General features: G+C 32.1%; 3 protein-coding genes across 5 annotated transcripts in view; 2 read left to right on the top strand and 1 right to left on the bottom strand.

The window, feature by feature from the left end:
• Window positions 1–1,661: 1,661 nt before the first annotated feature.
• The window catches only part of LOC133206067 (peroxisome biogenesis factor 2-like), a 38,301-nt gene continuing 17,804 nt past the window's right edge, over window positions 1,662–22,158 (bottom strand). Inside the window, exons 4-8 of the mRNA XM_061341994.1 lie at window positions 5,428–5,625; window positions 4,920–5,072; window positions 4,671–4,718; window positions 4,320–4,514; window positions 1,662–1,867 (exon numbers count right to left, since the gene is read on the bottom strand). Of these exons, the coding sequence (XP_061197978.1) occupies window positions 1,769–1,867; window positions 4,320–4,514; window positions 4,671–4,718; window positions 4,920–5,072; window positions 5,428–5,625 (693 nt within the window). The 3' untranslated portion in view covers window positions 1,662–1,768. The remainder of the gene's footprint in view (window positions 1,868–4,319; window positions 4,515–4,670; window positions 4,719–4,919; window positions 5,073–5,427; window positions 5,626–22,158) is intronic.
• The window catches only part of LOC133206060 (rootletin-like), a 71,822-nt gene continuing 61,562 nt past the window's right edge, over window positions 11,899–22,158 (top strand). For all 3 annotated transcript variants that reach the window (XM_061341976.1, XM_061341977.1, XM_061341978.1), the window contains exon 1: window positions 11,899–12,652. In XM_061341976.1, coding sequence (XP_061197960.1) covers window positions 11,930–12,652 — 723 coding nt within the window. In that variant the 5' untranslated portion in view covers window positions 11,899–11,929. The remainder of the gene's footprint in view (window positions 12,653–22,158) is intronic.
• Window positions 18,595–21,149, top strand: LOC133171560 (putative nuclease HARBI1). Its single transcript, XM_061306327.1, has 5 exons — window positions 18,595–18,681; window positions 18,874–19,140; window positions 20,152–20,222; window positions 20,522–20,740; window positions 20,887–21,149. Exons 1-5 carry the CDS (start codon window positions 18,621–18,623, stop codon window positions 21,076–21,078), a joined length of 810 nt encoding a protein of 269 aa, XP_061162311.1. The 5' UTR covers window positions 18,595–18,620; the 3' UTR covers window positions 21,079–21,149.

Consider the following 22,158-nt stretch of genomic DNA (forward strand, 5'->3'; position numbering starts at 1 on the left):
GTTTGGTATACTTTAGACATGCAGATATAATGTACCGTAACGGTTTTAAATAATATGTCATTGCATGAGACGATTCTCATTGTATGAGATGGCATGTCAGTCAAACAACTAAATATCTGGTTTGTACAACATAGTCTCGTTTCGCCACTTGGAATGAAAAATTCACAGGTACTTGTGGACAAATTATCTTTATGACACATTTTATCATGTGTTCCACAAGAAAGCCCTACAATAATCGTTCCACAACAAAAATTACCCCACTGTACATTATAAGAGAGAACTCTCTCTTAATCTTTTAATACTAGTATATGGTGAGGTATTTTTTGTGGAACGATTACTTTAGGGTTTTCATGATTTTCCCCCAATGTACATCTGGCAGCAGCCAGATAAAATATTTTCAGAACCTGGCACCTACTGGCTTCCGTATTAGTGTGATAAATACAATTGTGAAAAAAAGTCTAACAAGCCCTGGGGTTGATCGGGGGGGGGGGGGGGGGGGGGATATGTTCTTGTCCACAAATAAGAAATGTGGAGAAATTATGTCTGTTACACGTTTTATTGTGTTCGCTCGACTTCTGCTGTTTGCTTGAGTAAAAATTATTTCTTGCGTATGACCTTTTCTTTTTTTGCATGACTTTATTTGCAGCCAGATGATATTCTTATTGCTATAATAAGTCGAAATAATAAATCGTAAGTCGTAATTACGAAATACATGTAAGTTGCACTCGTGATCGACATAATAACTCTAACTTTTAATTACGAGATAATGTGTCGTACAAATGCTATATACTAAGTCTTATGAACGACATTAAACACTGCAAGTTGTTAAAATGAGATCCCCACCCCTGAACTCGATTTCATCAGTGTGCAGTCTACAGAGAAGTGCATTTGTTGTAGGTAATTCAACCCTTGTGTGAAGTCGTCGATTTTTGCGAAATCTTTCATATATTTTACTTAGTGCCCAACAGAAATGAATCTTTTGGAAGAATGTTTTCAAATATGTGCTATTAAAAATATTGTTTAAATATGAAATATTGTTAATGAAAAGATTTTTTTTAAATATTTCCAAGATAAAAATTCAATTATTTTACCAAAAAGTGTGATAAGGGCAATTACTCTTACCTGCTTTCTCTTATTACAAGTACATGCAAGTACATTTCTAATGAATTTAAAGTTACACAATTATTAAAATTCATTATTAAAATTTTGTTATTTGGAACAGTTTGTAAATGATTTTCAATGTGCTTTTTATACAAAAAATGGCATTTTTTTTATCCTAACAGTCAGCAACAGATACGCATTTATCTTTGTCCTACACTTAACAAAGGTGTCAACCTTAAAAATTTTTTTGTAATTAATGATTTTAAACAATGGAAATTAATGCCAACTCTGAACTCATAAAAGTGTGAAAATGGAATCACTTAAAAAAAAACTTTCATAAATCATTATATTATGTATGATAAAAATGTATGATAAAAAATTGGAGGGTGGTGTACTCAATACATTGATAACAATTAAGACTTAAATTAAAATCAATTTTAAAAATCTGTTTTCTGTAAAGTTTCTCTGTTACTTTCCCCATATGCTCAAGATATTATTCATTATTCATCTCTGTCTTGCAACAAGGCTGAAATGACAATTACAAATAAAGTAAAAATAAGTTGTTTTTTCTGTCATAATTTTTATTGGCTAAAAATAATTTACAGTTTCATTCTTTAAAATGATAGAAATATTGAAAGACACTGGGTGTGAGTAGGATTGCTTGAGCCTATGAAATGACCGCTCTGTACGGCCGTATACTGTCCACACTGGGAATGTTCATCTGACATCTCGGACACGAGAAGTTTGGATCAGCCTTAAAGTTACTCTACAAGAAAAGACAACCACAAATATATCAAATATTTAAAATAAACAGTGGTAAAGTGGTTCATTCCAAAATAAATTATTGTACAATAATTATGTATACATGTAAAAAAAAATTATTTTTATTAACATGATTTTTTATTATCATGATGGTAATTAGTTTATAAATTGTTGCTGTTATTTTTATCTTAAATACTCCCTTGAACTGAGAAGTATATTAAGATATAAACAGAGAGCTGCAGATGCATGTATCCTTGAACAGGATGTCAAGTATATACCCTGTTGACCCATTTTTATTTGAGAAAACTTAATTTTCCCATAACTACAAGCCTGTCTGCTCAAAAAAATTTTCATTCTCACATTTAATTCTATTATAAAGATTATATGCAACAATCAACAAAATTCATGAAACAGAATTATCTCGCAGAAATAAGGTGTCAAATAAATTTTTACAATTCAAAGTACTGTAGATCACTAAATTTTCGTGACACCATATTTTCGCTAAGTAGACAATTACTCTTTATTAGAGAGAAAAAATTTTCACGAATTGTAGTTACTGCTCTATATAACCTTAAGGAATGCTATTATACATGAGAATGATATTTTTGTTAGCAAACTGTCTCGCGTAATTACTCGAAAATAAAGTTCTCGCAAATAAAAAGTGATTTAGAGTATATGTACATTATTTGTCCAAGCCTTAAGGGCTTGAATTTTAAACTACCTGATGATGCTTCCATGTCAATAAGACTAAACATAGCTTTTCTGTTTTTGAGAAGAAATATTTTTTCTATATGTTCTTATGTAAAACTTTCGACCCCCATTGTGGCCCGACCCTATCCCCGGGGGTCATCATTTTAACAAACTTGAATTTACAATACCTGAGGATGCTTCCATATCAAATTGACTAATCATGGCTTTGCAGTTCTACAGAAGTAGATATTTTCCTTTATATTTCTATTTAAGACTTTGATCCTCCATTGTGGCCCCACCCTGTCCCCAGGGGTCATGATTTGAACAAAATATAATCTACACTACCTGAGGATGCTTCCACTTAAATATGATCAATCAGGGCTTTGTTGTTCCTGAGAAGAAGATTTTTAAAGATTTTTCCTATATATTTTTATGTAAAACTTTGATCCTCCATTGTGGCCCCACCCTACCCCTGGGGGTCATGATTTGAATAAATTTGAATCTACACTACCTGAGGATGCTTCCATATAAATATGACCAATCAGGGCTATGCTGTTCCTGAGAAGAAGATTTTTAAAGATTTTTCGTATATATTTCTATGTAAAACTTTGATAGTCCATTGTGGCCCCGCCCTACCCCTAGGGGTCATGATTTGAACAAACTTGTATGTACATTACCTGAGGATGCTTCCATATAAATATGACTCATCATGGCTTTGCTGTTCTTGAGAAGAAGTTTTTTCCTATATATTTCTATGTAAAACTTTGATAGTCCATTGTGGCCCCGCCTTACCCCCGGGGGTCATGATTTGAACAAACTTGAATCTACACTACCTGAGGATGCTTCCATATAAATATGACTCATCATGGCTTTGCTGTTCTTGAGAAGAAGATTTTTAAAGATTTTTCGTATATATTTCTATGTAAAACTTTGATCCTCCATTGTGGCCCCGCCCTACCCCCGGGGGTCCTGATTTGAACAAACTTGAATCTACACTACCTGAGGATGCTTCCACATAAATATGACTCATCATGGCTATGCTGTTCTTGAGAAGAAGATTTTTAAAGATTTTTACTATATATTTCTTTGTAAAACTTTGATCATCCATTGTGGCCCCTACCTACCCCTAGGGGTCATGACTTGAACAAACTTGAATCTACACTACCTGATGAATGCTTCCACATGAATTTCATCTTTCAGGCCCTGTAGTTCTTGAGAAGAAAATTTTTAAAAGATGCTATTAATTTTTCACTAATTCTTTATTATCTCCCCTTGAAAGAGGGCATGGCCCTTCATTTGAACAAACTTGAATCCCCTTCACCCAAGGATACTTTGTGGCAAGTTTGGATGAAATTGGCCCAGTGGTTCTTGAGAAGAAGTCGAAAATGTGAAAAGTTTACAGACAGACAGCTAGACAGACGGATGGACGGACAGCTAGACAGACAGACGGATGCTGGAGAAAAAGTGATCAGAAAAGCTCACTTGAGCCTTTGGCTCAGGTGAGCTAAAAATGATTGGCAGATGGTAAAGGTTGAGTTTGGCATTATATTGTTTTTTTTTTTAGTGTGTACAAAAATCTGTTCTAAACATTTCTATTTCTATGATGTAAGTGGAGTGGAGATAAACAAACGGCAACATACCAATGTAACAGTCTATATATACAAACTGATTTATCAATATGTCAATGTTTTGATATATCTCAAATGATAAACACATTGAAAAAAAGAAATCATATCATATCCCCCCTTCCCGGATGAACAATTTACCTGTACACAATAGTAACAGAAGAGGTGGGGACAGCCGATTTCCTGGGGGTTTGTGGGTACGTCCTCACACACAGCACATTCCATCACCCTTAGGCCATCCTGGGCAGGGTCCTCATGTCTTGGCAGGACGTGACGATGCACAAAGTTCTTCACTCGTTGAAAATTGATCAGAGGAAGGGTGAAAAATAGAAATTCCTTTAAAAAAAATAATGAAAATTAGGTTTAATTGGAAAGCTCACTTTGAAAAGCTAGATATACATGTGTGTAGAATGTCTTAATTGTTGTACACTCAGTAAAAGAAAAAAATATGAAACTTTAATACATAGCTGTATTCATTTTGTTATAACTTACAGAAAAACCATGCCAGAGCAGCTCCCGACTCATGTATTCAAAACTGACCTGCAAAAATATTGATATCTGATGGAATGATTGAATACTATTAAAAGACAACATTCTCCTTACCAAAGATTTAATTTTCAACTTTAAAATATACATGTTCATATAAGTCCTATACTTGAGTGATTATAAATTCAAGACATATAATTATATGCAAATCTTTTACAACACATTAGGATATTTCTGTAGAATTTGATGAAGCACCTGTCGGATTCCTTGTCTGTTGGGGAACATTGCCTGGATTCCTAGCACCCTCTCTGCTATTGTCTGATACAATCCTCCCTGCAGGAACACCAGAAAGTTTACAACTGCTGCTACTTTCAGACTAATGTCCAGCCATTTTAAAAATTTTCGTATCTAAAGTGACAAAAGCACAAAATTTATTTTCATTTCAGTGTATTCTTTCATTTGGAACAAAATGTAACAAAAGTTGCCTGTTTGCTTTTCTACATAGATGTGGCACATTCATATGGTTTGAAGACAGTTAAAAAAATAAACCATTACAGTTTCTAAAAACTGTTATTGCAGCAACCAGTAACCACAATATCATATCCTGAACAATTCTATCATGTCATCCTTGCTATTATAAAATATTATCCAAACGCTCACACCAATTTTACATTTATTGATTCAGGTTTCTTAAACACTGAGTTTTTCACACAAATTCATGAAGAAAATCAATGTTTTTTTTCCTTTTAGTCTGTTCATTTACCTGCAATTGATACTGAGATAATCCCAAAACATTAACTAAGTTATCTGCCCTTTCTCTCAGCCATGGACAGAAGATTAGAATGAGTCCATACAGAATTTTCTGTCTTCTGCTCATCCATGATGTCTGCTGAGTGGTACCACTGTACTTCAGGTTCAGAATCTGTTGCCCAATGGTGCTGTCATGTACATAAATAGTGAACTGAAACAGAAAAAATAAGAGTTATTTCCCTTCTTCTGCAAGGTGCACAGAGATTCTTCACATCATTGTTAAAAATATCAATCAAACTCTTATGTGTTGTAATATTTATCATTTATGCACAATTGCTATGATACATTGGAAAAGACACATATGTAATAATTTTTTTTTTTTTTTTTGCATTTTTTTAAAACAGTAAATCAACTGTTACTCAGTGTGACCTTTTTCTTTTTCAAAAATACACTTAAAATCAGGATCACAATCAAATTTAAAAAAAATAATTGGTCATAAAATGTTAAAGCTCAGAAATTGATTTAAATGTCCAGAAGAGTATAGCTGTAACAAGATTTTCATCATCATTAAATTATAGGGTTGAGTTTCAAAGTATAGTATTTAAATCTACCTGACTGCTCTGACTGATTTTTTACAATATCAATTTAAAACTTTTCCCCACATAACTGTGAATGTGGTACTTGTCTGAATTTTTGAGTCATTATTGTATTTAAATGCTTCATTCATTGACAACCATCTTCAAGCTCAATCTTGCCCCCCATTGTTCACCATTACCTCTCCCTACATAACAGATCCCCCATTACTCTTGTGACTTACCAAGCCCATTAAGATTGCTAACACAGTAAACAATTTATTTGATTACCTTAATGAAAAGACCATTGTCAGATTTTTAGAACTTAAAAAATTTAAATCTAACAAAAAAGCTCAGCCTTTCTGTGAAGTTTAACCAATATGGAGAACAGCATCACAAAGAGAATATCTGTGGGGAAACGTCAAACTTTAATCACAAGGACCAGTCAATACCAAAATGATGTCATGGAAACCCAAACTCAGTCCTCTGAATCCTCTAAAACCAGTGGCTATGAAAGCTTTACCAATGGAAGTGTCTACAATGGTCAGCAAAGTACCACCCAATCAGCATCACTTTTACAAGGTCAAGGTACAGATTTGTTACAGTGCAGTGGATTGGACAAAGTAACATCACATGTGAGTAAAACATCACTTTCCAGACCCTGACTCTAATTTTGCTGACTTAGCTATATAGCAGATGTATAATTAGAAACAATGCAAAACAATACTATACTCCCAAGTGGTTGCATGTATCTATGCAAGTTCTGTCTAAAGAATCCCCAACCTCATCTTGTAATCTACCGTAATCTAAAATGTGCTGCTAAAAAGACATCCATTAATTAGAAGTTGAAAAAGAAGTCTCTGATGAGACTGTAGCTTTAATGGTTTGTACTAATATAAAAGAAAGAGGAAGGAGAATTTGGATTTGAAACACTTTTTATTATTTTACATTAATTTTACAGAATTATATATCCTGATGTTTTCTACACAGACTTGTACCAAGTTTTGTTACAATCAAATCTAAATGACAGAAGTAACATTTGAAGGATTTTCCATATTGTGTATCTAAGGCAACAACATTAACTGAAATTAAATGTCTTATTGGTAGCTTAATATACATGTACTTGGTTTTATTGAAATCAGACCAGAACCATATATTTATTGAATAAATTTCACACTTTATTTTTATTAACGAGTTCTGCAACATATTTCCTCCAAATTTCACTTTTTATTATAGTGTATGTATTAAACCTGCATTCAACATCCCTGGAATCAGAATAGTTCAATTTGTAGAAGCACTTGAAAGAATTTCATAGAAATTACTATTTTAGTTATGTACCATAGCAGAACTGTTTGTCTAAATCAAATGACAATTATAAAAGATTTGGGTATTTTAGTGTCGTCTAATTATAGTGACACTGAGTATTAAAGAAATTGGACCAAATCTGTACAAGAAGTAGCATTTTTGGGAAAAAATAATCATAGAAATTTATAATTTTAGTAATAATGGCAACATTAAAGTAGTTCATCAAAATTAAAAACTGATAAACAAAACATGTATTTTGGTAAAGTCTACCTGTGTACAAACTTTTTGAAAAAGAAACAATTTATAAGAGGCAACTTTTCAAAAAAAAAAATCCATTTGTCAAGTTAAGTAACAATAATTTGTAATCAATCAGAGCCCAAGTACAATTTTCATCATAATTTAAAACTAGAGGTACTGTGAGCACTGAGCTCACAAAATGATAACCCCTGCTCCCATATAGGAGTATTTAATGGCAAAATCCATGTTTTGCTACGGAAAAGAATATCTGTCTGATCAAAACATAAAACAGGATTTGCACAATGAAACTATGTAATAAAGATTCTAGGAAAGTATCATTAAATTTTATTCAGTGATATAGGAGGAGTTGTGGATGAGAGATGGGTACCCCCAGTATTATAGAAAGAGTGGCAGTGTCCATGTTTTCCTATGGGAAACCCAAAATATGTGTCTAATTAGAGCATAAAATAGGAGTTGTACATTGGCACTATGTAATAAAGATTCTGTGAAAGTCTCAATAAATTTTATTCATTGGTATAGATAAGAGATGGGTACCCCTAAGCAGAACGGACAGATGGAGACCCCATCACTACATACCCCCACTTTTCAATCAGGGAGTATAATAAAAGCCTTGATTCAGGATAACATCAATACAATATCATAGTAATATCAGACCAAGACTGGAAAAATATGTGTAATGTATAGAGAAACAGAAATGATAGAAATGAAATGACCTAAGCTGCAAGTTGTTATAAGTCAATACACCCTGGCTCTTATCAAAGGTTCATGTACTTTATATAGTGAAACAGGTGTCTAATCCGACATGCACTGGGAGACAAGTTATGTGTTGGAATAGACAGGGTGTCAGATTATACATTGTAAAATGACATGATAAATAGTACACTGCATGGGAATGAAAATAAAGGTCAGAATTCAAAGTGTAACAGATTGCACAGGTGTTGGATTAGATAGTTTTCACTGTATATATATATATATATATATATATATATATATATATATATATATATATATATATACACACATTCAACATGTATTTTCCTTATAAAGTGTGAGGAAAGCTACGGTACTCAAACCACCATAACACAGACAGGGGGTCAAAAGGTTAAAAGTATGCGTTTTATTTTGACGTCACAAACGTTCAACGCCATGGAAGTGCAACGTCATAAACGAAAATCAAAATTCACGCTCACATTGAACAGAAGCTGTTGCAAAGGCTCTTCCATTAATTATAACTTACCCAAAGGATAATACAGGGATTTTGAAATATAAATCACATTTGCAGTCAAGGTAAGGAGTTAAAAAATGTTAATATAAGCATTAAATCATTATTTTTTTAAAGATATAGTCTCATAACTGCAACGGTGTGTGCAAGCAAATTTTCATAACGCGCTAACGCGCGTTACTCAATTTCTTTGCACGCACCATTGCAGTTATGAGACTATACCTTTCAAAAAATAATGATTCAATGCTTAAATATACAACTGTATATGAAAGTATACAGTACATGAATTTACTTCACTTCAAACACTCATGTATATTTATTTGAAAGACACATAAAACTGCTTGCTGGTCTCTCACTTAGAGGATCATGAGGATTGTAAAATCAGAATCGTAAAATATTGATCATTTCCCACTGTTTCTGAGAAAAACAAATAAATTGTATTTAAGACAGGAACAGGATAACCATGTACATTATATGTCAAGATAATTATACACCTTGTACAGGTTAATGATACCTTGTACTTAAAGCTAGTGAATAATTCAAGATCTGGGTTAGGTCTGAAGAAATTGCCTGCACTGATATTCTGGTCAGATATTCATTCTGTATAGTTAATTTAAGTTATTTTGATATTGTTACATGTACTATTATGAGCAGTAAGCTGTATATTTATTAATACCAAATCTAAATTACTGAGAGGTGTAGCAATTCCTACAAACTTCATTAAGCATTAATTGATAAGTCACATACCAGGGTACATACAAGGCATGTACTTTAATACATGTTGAATATCATTTGAGACTGGAATATTAATGAGGTACACTTCCAGTATTTCATGCATAAATCTTGTTGTTCATAAAATATTGATAATGAGCACACACAATAAACCATAACATTTTGCAAAATGTTTGCTTGCACCCCATCATGATACAATGTTATGATTTCGGATTTTTAGAAATGCCAAACATAAATTTTCATCATAGCCGGTGGATATATTTTTTCAAATCTTCAAATCATCTGCTGATTCTTGAAAAATGCCTATTAAACTATTAAAAACTATTCATGTTTTATTTAAAGTACCATAATATTAACTAGATATTGATCAATGTTTGTGCAATGTGACAGAAAGATAGGATCTCAGACACTTAAGATAAAGAAAATCTTTACACAGCTAAAATCGTAGCTAAATCATATCAAGTAGTTCCCAACTACCACCCAGAGCCTTGTCTAAGATATTTATTTTATCCACCACAAATCGTCTGATCTCAAAATACATGTCCTTCACACATTTACTATTCTAATCCTCGTTGTAGAAGAAATGTCATTCAAAAAAAAAAAAGAACAAATACACCAGAACTTTTTTTTCTTTCAATATCTGTTGGAAATTTGTTACATATCTTAAAAGATTTAGGAAATGGCTATAAAGATATGATAGGGATTGAATTTATACCTTTTTGTGTTTATTTACAGTATTTGTCAAAGTCAAGCTGTAAAATTTATTCTCAGTCTGGCTTTGGGGTGTAGTGTTATACATCTTTTATAGTATGTTTCATTGTAGCAAAATGATTGTTGCTCATTTTAGCTGTAAATAACGTTGTCAGTCTCCAGTGTCCAATATGACATTTGTTTAAAATCATATATCACGTATTTTTTATAAGTTCAGACTAGCTAAAATTAAAAAGATCTTTCTATTTGTTTTATTAATTCATATAAGCATAGGACTTTCCTGTAAATTACACAATTTAAATCAATTCAAAGATATTAGAAATTTAAAACAATAACCGATTTATTTACCCACTCCGCATTTAATTAATAGACACAGTTTAAAATCAATTTAACTATGGAAACATGAGGTTATTCAAGTTCAAAATCAGTAAAAATTTTAATTTGAACATAAATAACATATATCATGTTTATCTGCACTCAATCTCGTATTTTTATTTTTTAGCTCAGATACGCCATATACAGCTTTAAACAAATCATGATATTACTAATATGTATAAATTTAGATTAAACATTTGAAAATTATATTTCAAGTTAATATTTTAATACAGTTAACTTGTTATTAGTTCACATCTAAATGCTACAGCTGCAGAGTGCATTCTAAAATGTTTCAACCGGTAAATAACATTTGTAGTGTTTTCTTGTTTTATTATGTTCTTAATCATGATTCAATGTATGCAAATATATTAGCATGCTGTGGCATGAAATTTAGCTATTGAAGTACAAAGACTGTGTATTTAACATTCAGCTGTGCACACTAAGCTCTTATTATTAGTTTGCCGACACTTAATCAGCCGATTGAGCGATATATTTAAATAAACAATTGTGAAGGGTAAAACAGTCTTGATATTTTAGAACATAAGTAAAACCCAGTACAAGGTACCATGATTTCTTGTTAGATATATTCAATTTATTTTCCTACATTTAAGTCTTTTTTTTTTTTTTGTTTATACTCAAACAAAATTAATGTCTGATTTTGTTTGTTTGCATATCTTTATCTACCAGTTGTTTAAAAAAAATCAATTTCAGATATATTATTCAAATTTTCAAATTCATTCCAATAGGTGTATTTCAAGTGTAATGTTTTCTGCTCTCTCTATTTTCATGGTTGGATTTTAAAGATTCAACATATACTGGGTAGCTTTAAACATGATAATAGACAATCATGCTCTAAATTTCAATTAAAATAAACCTATAAAGTATCCTGCTAGAGAACAGTGTTCATTTAAAATGTGCCTTATGGACTACCAATATTTCCTGCTATCGGCAAATCATCAAACTGAAAGTAATACAGATTTCCAACTTTGCATTCTGAGTCTCTCCAGATTTACCTTAATTCTTCACTGATAAGCATGGAGAACAAGATCAATGAATGTACCTGCAGTACACAATGAATCGATTCCTCTACCTTATTGGGAAAAAATCACTTAGAATTGGCACACGGCCATTTATACTGAGGAAACATGTGGCACTTAAAGTGACATAACCTTACATGACTTATTTGAAATAACAAGTGTTTGTCCATTTAAGATAAAAATACAGCATTGTGCAGCATTCAGAAGTGGACCATTTTCATTTTTTTTTAAAAAAGGGACACTGACATTCTTTGATTCTGTGTAGAAAAATTTGCATAATTCTGGAAATTTCAAAAGCTAAATATGGATGACAGAGACACTCAAGAGGCCAGTCAAGAGGTGATGAATGGCAGTGGGGCCTCAGGCAGGGAATCTGATGAAATCCCTGAGAAAATTATTATTGGGAGTGGGGCTACCAGTGGGCGAAGTTCAGCTGCAATAGAAATAGATGACATGGAAAATGGCAAGGATTTGCATGATGAGAAAGAAGACGAAGATACCGCTGAATCAAGAAGTCAGAATGAAAGTGCATACAGGTCACCAATAACTTGTCTTCAGGCTCAGGAAAATGAGTATGAAGATGATTTTGACACTGAATCAGAAGATGAGGAGAGGAGTGATGATAAAAGAAGACAGATGGATGGAAGTGATGATGATGACAACATAGGCAGTGTCAGTGATGGAGATGGAGATGTTTCCATTGATAATATTCAGAATGGGTATCTGGGACTGCAAGATAAAGAAAGGGCTCCTAGCTCTAGCACTGATGAACTTATGGCTGGCTACAAAGATGGGGGCTCTGTGGTTAGTGACATGTTTTCTGACTTCACAGGACGATACCACTCCCAGCCTAACACCTCCAATTCTGACCCCATGTCCACAAATCTTGGATCTAAATTTGACCGTTTGAGGTCAGCCTACACTCGTCCATCAAAGCAAAAACCACCAGCTCATTCAGTTGGACTGCCACAAGTTCAAAGGTCAAGGCCATCCTATGGTTATTACATGGAACCTGATGAATCTAAGGTATGAAAATATATGTAAGAAGAAAATAAGTATGCACTGAGTGCTGGTAATTCAATTAGAGCATCAAATAGACAACATGTACCTATAGTATCATATCTACCAGTACATGTCTTTTTAAAGCATTATGTAATTTTGACTTGGACACCAATACATTCTATTTTGTGATTCCTAGCAATACCTTCATAAATCATATAAATCCAAAAACCTCCTTAAAGCAAAGACAATACTAGGATAGTAAAACAATTTGTTGTTAAGCAGCAGCAAAATATGCATGATCAATATTGCCTTCTCTGAATTCAACACTTTAAGGATGTCTGCTTCTGTGTTCATTGCTTAATATATCAATGAATGCAATTTATACATGTTTAATATTTTGTATACATATTACATGTACATGTATTTAAAATATTTGATTCAAACCATATTTATATTATAATTTTTATTTCTTGAAACTTAGTTTCCCATTCAATGCTCCTCATGTCTATTAATGAATAAGAAACATATAGCAATCTAGCATTATAAATATATGTAAATGCAAGTAGTGAAACACAGGAAAAGTCATGGATGTTTGCACAAAATATTGTGTAACAAGCTAACTCAGAGAATTTGTGTCCCTAGCTTAAGGAAAAAAGAAGAGGGTGGAAGAACTAGAAAAAAATTGCAGATGGAAAAAAAGGGTCAACGTTCAGCTTTCAGCTTTTGGCCTTAAAGTCAATAGGATTCTTTTTAAAGTTAAAGAAATTCATGAACTTGCATTTTGCATAATCTTACAGAAAAACTAAAATCATTATCTGAAAACTCTATATGCAATACATATTTCTGACCTTAACCTTTGCTTTTTTTAAGGCCATGGGGAGCTGTGATATAAAATTTCTTTACAAAATCTCAAAGTATTTATAGAATATAGTTTGGGAAAAAAGTGTAACAAAGACAGAATGAATTTATGACCTTGACTTCTGGCCTTTTTACCATAAAATCTATAGGGTTCTTCTTAAGGCCACAGGGAGTTGTGATATTAAATTTTATCAAAGAAAGCTGAAAGAAAACTAAAGTCATCATCTGGAAAATGTTATTTGCAATATATGAATTTATTACCTTGACTTTTTGACCTCAAAATCAAAAGGGTTTTCTTTAGGCCATATGGAGTTGTGATATATAATTTCCTTTCAAAAGCTAAAAGACATTTTAAGATATCATCCTGAAACAAAAGTATTACACACAAACAGAATGTATGAATTTTGACCTTGACCTCTGACCTTTTGACCTCAAAATTGATAGGGGTCTTCCTCATGGCATAAGGAGTTGTGATATTAAATATTATTGAAGGAAGCTCAAAGAAAACTAAAGTTATCATATGGAAAATGTATATAACATATGATTTTTGACCTTTGACCTTTTGATCTTAAAATCAAAAGGGATCTTCTTTAGGCCATAAAGAGTTGTGATATGAAATTTCATTACAAAAGCTCAAAGACTTTTAAAGATATTGCCCGGAAACAAAAGTGCTATACACAAACAAAAGAATAAATTTATGACCTTGACCCTAGACCTTTTAACCTCAAAATCACTAGGAGTCTTCTTTAGGCCATAGGGAGTTGTGATACAGAATTTCATTGCAAAAGCTCAAAGGCTTCTTAAGATATCATCTGGAAACGAGTGTTGCACACAATCAGAATGTATAAATTTATGAACTTGACCTTTTACCTTTTGACCTTGAAATCAATAAGGTCTTCGTTAGGCCCCATGGAGTTGTGATATGAAATTTCATTGCAAACGCTCACAGGTTCTTGAGACATCATCCCAAAATGAAAGCGTTACACACAGACAGAATGTAAGAATTTATGACATTGACCTTTGACCTTTTAATCTCAATACAAATAAGGTCTTCCATAGGCCTCATGGAATAGCAGCATAAAATTTCATTGCAAAAGCTCAAAGGCTTCTTGAGATATTGCCCAGAAACAAAAGTGTTACACAGAGAGAGAATGTAAGAATTTATGACCTTGACCTTTCAACTTTTGACCTCAAAATCAATAGGAGTCTTCTTTAGGCCACATGGAGTTGTGATATAAAATTACATTGCAAAAGCTCAAAGGTTTCTCAAGATATCATCAGGAAACGAGTGTTATTTATACACACAGATAGAAGTACAGCTAGACAGACGGAAAGACAGACAGACCCAAATTAATACCCCCCCTCCACTTTCAGTGAAAGCGGAGGACAAAAATATTTGCTTTTCAACATAGCAGTGGTTACTGTTCCTTAACAAAACTAGGGAAAATTCTGTAAAGGATAAGTACTGCATGTACATGTACTATCACAATTTTAACATCTACAGTTTCTCTCAAATAATTTTCATGCTTATGATGAATTTCTTCTTTGTGAACACATTTACTTAGAATATTATTCACATGCACATGCTAGGGATATTCAGTCCTCTAGTTTGTATACATGCAATAATATAAATAAATCCATTAAGATTAACCATCCAAACATAGAGTCAGCTCCAATAAGATGTGCAAAAAGTAAGACAAGGTCCTAGGGACCACCTAAGACATACAAGTATGTATAGGATGAACACTGAAAATGATGAGCTTCCTTGCAGCTCAAAACATGAGTCTTATCTTATAAAACATGTATTGTTTTCACTTGCCAATGCATGAACATTTGCATCATTTATAATCTTATCATAGACATGATGGACATATGTACTCAGCAGTTTGAATTTTTTTTACTATGTTGCATCAAGGTATACAGTAATTCAGATTGTTTTATGATCCATTTAACTAGCTACATTGCATACTCACTGATAATGAATCTGAACCACTTTTAAAAAATACTGAGATCTTAAGTGTATTTAATTCTTTATTCAACAGTAATTTGCATGCAATAGAAATACATGGATACTTTTCTTGTATATGTACTGGTACATGTTGTACTGAATTTTTTCATTGTTGAATTATGAGTATCCATTTTCCAATCTACTACTTGTTTAAATGGAAGATTTTTAATTTAGAATATCTGACATTTTAGAGTACGTTCTGAACGATTTTAAGCAGGGTAAAACTGATACAATCTGCTTGGCACGTTTTAAGTTCAAATAGGGTCACCTATCACAGCTTGATAAGAGACTGTTGAAAACTTAACAATGCTGCATTAAATTCTTTGTATAAAAATAATTAAACAGCTAGCTTAGATATCCCTGAGAAACAGCATATATTTAAATCATTAACTGAATTTAAATTATTGCGCAGTATCATTTAAAACTTGTGATTCAGCATTTAATTTTTATTTATTTTTTTTTTTTTTTTGCATGCAGTGAAATAAATCACAGACGTTAAAACAATATGTCACAGACATTAAAACTCAGTTTATATGTAATAAACTAGTATGTGTGTCAAAGTTACAGTATATGCTTACTAAATATTTGTGCCTTTCTCGTACAAGTATACATTTATCATATGACATCAGCAGATAAAAGATCGGATAAAAGGAAACAAATCTTAAATCAATAGACAAGAACAAAACAAATTCTCCTTTTGGTTAGACAATGTTTTTTTTCTTAACTTCATGCAGAATGTGTCTCTTTCTCTCACATTAAACATGAACTTGATGTAACATCATAAACACTGCCTGCAGACTTTTTTTATATATGAGGATAAAAAGGCTATGCTAATATTTTTTGTACACTTGCAAGAAGACAAGTCTTCTCCAACTCAATTACCCCATTTTCTTATAAAATCAATCAGAAATGAGATACCATAGTCAGTAACTTTCAGTTTTCCTGTTCATCAATCAATAGTTAATTGAGATTTTATTGATTACAATGTATGTTATGTTTCTACTGGTTGTTGCTCGCTGCAGTTAAACAATGAAATAACTCACACCTTGTATTGATTACCCATAGCTTTATCTCTTGCATATCCAAAAATTTATTATATATTTATAAACAGTCTAGATATATACATGTTTATATTTTAATGTTGCAATTATAAACAATTCTGCACATAGAAATTGCTGACATGTCTAGGCACCATGATTGATTTGATTTTTCGATGTAACATAAACCATTTCTCTACTAAGCTTTTACACATCTAGCAGTCTTGATAGCACAAGTAATTCAAATGATGTAATATAAACCATTTCTCTACTAAGCTATTACACATCTAGCAGTCTTGATAGCACAAGTAATTCAAATGATGTAATATAAACCATTTCTCTACTAAGCTATTACACATCTAGCAGTCTTGATAGCACAAGTAATTCAAATGATGTAATATAAACCATTTCTCTACTAAGCTATTACACATCTAGCAGTCTTGATAGCACAAGTAATCAAAGAGAAATTGAAGAAGTAAAATATTGTAACATCCAGATTGATTCTTTATCAAATTTTCAGTGGCAATTTATGTAGAATGACATTCTCATTTCATTCACTTTTATTAAATGATTAATTATTCACCTGTATACACATGTATGAAAAATGCATTCTATAGTTTCTAAGATAAACAAAATGCAGAAAATGATCAAATGCATGTACAAGTCTTTCAGTATATCTATTTAATTTTTTAAATTTTGGCTCTTGTAATTTCTATAATCTCAAAGAATAAAATTGTTTCAATATTGATTTTTTAAGCATATATTTTAATATGTTTTATTGTTTAACTCCTCTTTCAATTCTTTTATTTGTCAATCTATAAAGCTAAGAGATTTATCTTTTTTTTTCTCAAAATGAGCACCTTTGTCATATATTTTTCTTGCACTCCTCAATTCAAAGCTTCAAGGGAGAAAACTCACATATATCATTCAATTATCCTCTTATCAATAATTCTTTATCTTTGAAAGCATTTATCAAAAGGTAATAAGTAAATGTTTCTATGTCAAACTAAACAGAAGTGTACATATCACATGAACAATATCAGCTTAGTGAGCAATTACTTAAAAAGTATTTTAAAACTTGTATATTTAAATCAATTAAATTTCCATTTAACCATACAGATCTGACTTTACAAATGGCCTCATTCTAAATTTGAGCAATGCGTAGAGGCTAGATGAAATTTCTTTAGCTTTAAAAGATGTTTATTGGTAAAACCTTTTAGACCTCAGTCCCCTGTGCACAGTACAAACAAACATCTCCACAAGGTTTTATTTTAGCAATTTGCATTTCTAGTCTAGTAAAGTTCAATCAAGATTTATTGTTAGAAGGCCTTCATGGGGACTGTTTGAACACAAAAAGCCACTAAAAGCAAAATTTATTTAAACCAGGGGTTCGACGAGTTTTAAATATATATAGTAGTACCATTTGTAACCAATTTTCTCATGTAGTTTAGCACTGTGACATCACATAATATTGTATTGTAATGATGTTACATAATATTGGTTGTAAAACATGAATATTTAACTTGTATGAATTTTACAGAAAAACTTTATAATATGTATAAGGTATGCTAGGCATGAAAATTTAAATCCAATGACCAGCCCTCTGTAAACATAGGTCATTAAAGATTAGGAAGCTCACCTTGACAAAAGTTATCTATAACTAAAGCACAGTTTCTCACCAAATAAATGTCCTGGGCCCGGTTGTTCAAAAGGTGGTTAAATTTAACACAGTGTTATCTCTGTGCTAACAAGTGTGTTAAATTTAACCACATGATTAAGTGTTGTTCAAAGGTGTGTTTGTGTTAACAAGGTGTTAAATCTGTGTTAAATTTAATCCACCTACGGTAGGTAGATTAAGAAGTTAACACCGTGATTAAATATGGCCGCTAATTTTCTTATTCATCCGCCTGGACCCAGAAAACAGCGTGTTTTTAGACTACACACAAATATAGACGGTTGGTCTGATGAAGAATTAAGAAGAAGGTACCGATTTGGTCAACATGGCATAAATTTTATTGGGGATGTCATCAGAAATGATTTAGAAAGAGCCACTAAAAGGAACAGCGCACTTAGCGTCCAAAATCAAGTAATGATAACCTTGCGCTACCTTGCAAGTGGTAGTTTTTTGCAGGTTGTCGGGGACACCCTAGGTACAATTAATAGAATACAGTACATACACTATGTAAATGTTAAAAATGAAGTTTAATTAAAGTTAAAAATAATAATGACACAGTGCATGGAAAATTTCATGGGTATATATCGCATGTATTAAACGTAAAACGCGGATTAAACAGTCTATCCATAATGAAAAAAATATATACAGATTACTCAAATTTGAACAGGGTTTGACAAAAGTACAGTCTCTCGCACCGTTAAAAGAGTCACAGAAGCACTGGTTGCTAGAGCTGACACATTTATAAAATGGCCCGACGCAACAGCAAAGTCTACTATCAAAACGGGCTTCTACCGGATGGCAGGTTTCCCCAATGTAATCGGGTGCATCGATGGGACTCATGTACGGATCCAGGCCCCTTCACACGACGAAAATTCCTTCGTGAATAGGAAAGGATTTCACAGCATCAATGTCCAAGCTGTATGTGACCACGAAGGTATCTATCACTGACCTTTCAAAGGCCCCTTGTGTCATTTTCGTTCGATGTTTTTTTTTTTTTAATGTCATAAAATTTATAATTTCTAGATACAATGAATTCAGAGGTTTTTCAATCCTCCTTCTACAATCCCTCTTTCATTATTATCGTATTAGTTGTACATTCAATGTTTTAAATGATTTTTTAAAGTGATATATGCATGTAATTTAGATTAACCTCCCCTTCGAAAAATAATGTGGCGGATCCAACCTTTGATTATTTATTTCACTACAATCAAGAAGACATCATTGTATTGGGACTGGACCCTACATGTACAAGAAAATAAATTCAATTTCATTTTTTTAAATAAAAATTAAAAAAGAGATTCATATCAGAATTTAAATATTAAAAATAACAGGGATCTATATACTAACGTTAGTATATAGGTCCCTGAAAATAATTTAAAAAATAATTAAAGTCCTATATGCCTTTCTTTATATACAATCTAGTCTTGATATATTTGTTCATTGAATTTTTTTTAATTATTTGGTTTCTGAATTTACAACATAGAATTTGGGACATGCAAGTACTTTCACATGGAATTTTTAGGTAATTAAAATGGGGTCCTATTACCTGTATAATAGGTATCTGATTATTTATTACCACTGCAATATATCTTGGTAAAATATATAAAATTGACCTTTGATTTATAGGAAAATTGAGAAACTGAATTATTTTGCACATTAATCAGCTCCAATCCCTATACTAGTGCAAGCTTTGAAAAAAAAAAATCCTGAAACATGCATGATCAATAATAATTATTATGTTTCTCTTGACTAGTAGAATGTTCCATTATTAATAATAATATATTGTATTTAAATGAAAAACAGAAATTTTAAAGAATAAAGCCTGTCCTCCATATTTATATTGCTATTAAATCATGCACCACCTGTCCCCCCCCCCTTCCTCACACAAAGTGTGTTTTAAATCAATTCAGTTACATTAAACTGAATATTATAACATTTATTGCAGGAAAGCTTACAAACATCAATGCATCTTGGCCTGGGTCTGTACATGATTCCCACATCTTCAGAACATCACAGGTATTGAAGTAATATCAGGGACCTATAGGTCCCTGGTTATATATTTATGATATTTTAAGAATGTTCTTCACCATGCAACACATGTCCTCACTCTCTCTCTCTCTCTCTCTCTCTCTCTAACTTCCATAATCTCTCATATTAGAGGCACATTATATCTCTTTCATGATTTTTATCTCTCTTTTGTTCTCTCATCATATGCATTAATATTTAGAGTCTAATGACTATTAGATTTTGGAGGTTGATTTGGAATATTGCAATCTAGCATAAGAAAAGCCTGATAATATTTATTTAATTATCAGATCAGAACATATTTGGAGGAGGAGGAGAATGGTCTATTTGAAAATGGAGTTTTGTTGGGAGACAGTGGATATGCTTGCAGACCATTTCTTCTAACTCCTTATGCCAATCCCCAGAATGAACCTGAGGAGAAGTACAATCAAGCCCATGCAAGAACGAGAAGTGAAATTGAGCGCACCTTTGGGCGACTTAAGCGGAGGTTTCATGTTCTCCACTCAGAGGTATCTTAATATTAAACATTCTAGTATATTTTTCACCAACATTTAATAGTGCAATTTATAGTGAAAGAAATTATATTTCATGCCCATTTTTTTTTTTTTTTGTATACATGTAAATTTACACTTCAAATGCATTTTGATTTGTGTAGATCCGAATGAAACCTGACAGGGCATGCAGAATCATCATAGCATGTGCTGTCCTCCACAACATCGCCATCAACCTTGGAGAGCCTGAGGATGAGGATGAAGTTGAAGAGGACCAGCCCCAGATGCCTGCCTTTCAAGGCCCTCAAGATGGAAGAGGAGTGCGGGACTATGTGAAGCAGCATTACTTCAGCTAATAACTGTTTTTTTTAACATTTAAAGAATTGTACCCATAATAGGATTTAAATTTCATATTATTATAATTATCCCTTAGGCCATGAAATATGCTAAAAAATATTATGAAGCATCAATAGTAGAAAAGGAATAAATTACCAAAACAATTCCATGGAAAGAGATTGATTCATTTAGTTATTAAGAGTGTCTGATTTCATTGACCAGTGTTTTTGTATACTTCACTTTCTATATTATGATTAAAATCAAGAGGAGATAACTCTTCAATAACAGGTCAATTTTAAGGTCACCAATTAATGCACACATACTCAAACACTATATACCAATAGTTTAAATGTAAATATTCATATATATATATATATATATATATAGAGAGAGAGAGAGAGAGAGAGTATTGAAACAAGTAGTATATGTCTGATATGCATAGAGTTAATTAAATTTATTTTTTATAGATTAATACATGTACCTTAAATAAGAATGATAGAAAACTTTATATGTAACATTTTATTTAACCAGTGATAATTGTACCAGTTTAACAATTGTATACACAGGTCAACAAAGGTATAAAGATAAAATGGATACCTTAATTAATATAATATTATGCTGAATGCAACAAACAGGTAACAGGTAAACTTTCCACTCCAAATATCACAATATAGCTAGCATGTTCTGAAACAATTAAAATTTGCACTGAATTCATACAGTGAAACAAAGTTTTAAGCACATTCCATAACAATAAACAGTTACTGGTAACTGTAAGGAACAATACAAACAAGCAAATTTAGAGAATCATGGTCTCCCACTCTTGATTTACAAAAAAGATTTTTAAAATTTTGAATTAAGGTACTTATATGTAGTACAAAACACCCATGAAATCCTTTTTACCTCATTTTTTATCAATTACACAAGAAAAAAAAAGAATGATATCACTATATTGTCAATAATCTATGATCTTTGAGAGCATACATGTATTTTGTTTAAAAATGTTAGAGACATTCTATATATTGGTCACTTGGGACCCTACATTTTAAATATGTGTTTATGCAATATAAATGCAGGCCCATAGAAAGTGTTGGGCTGGCCCC

Source organism: Saccostrea echinata, unplaced genomic scaffold, assembly GCF_033153115.1.
Source record: "Saccostrea echinata isolate AGI-Se365-2 ecotype Australia unplaced genomic scaffold, CSIRO_AGI_Sech_v1 ptg000054l, whole genome shotgun sequence".
NCBI lineage: Eukaryota > Metazoa > Mollusca > Bivalvia > Ostreida > Ostreidae > Saccostrea > Saccostrea echinata.

What these genes read in the sequence shown, in the direction of transcription:
- LOC133171560 (XM_061306327.1), top strand. Translation starts at nt 18,621, where the DNA reads ATGATAACCTTGCGCTACCTTGCAAGTGGTAGTTTTTTGCAGGTTGTC. An exon ending in GGTTGTCGGGGACACCCTAG is followed by an intron (nt 18,682 to 18,873) that starts GTACAATTAATA and finishes AAATTTGAACAG; the next exon opens with GGTTTGACAAAAGTACAGTC. An exon ending in ACATCTTCAGAACATCACAG is followed by an intron (nt 20,223 to 20,521) that starts GTATTGAAGTAA and finishes TTTAATTATCAG; the next exon opens with ATCAGAACATATTTGGAGGA.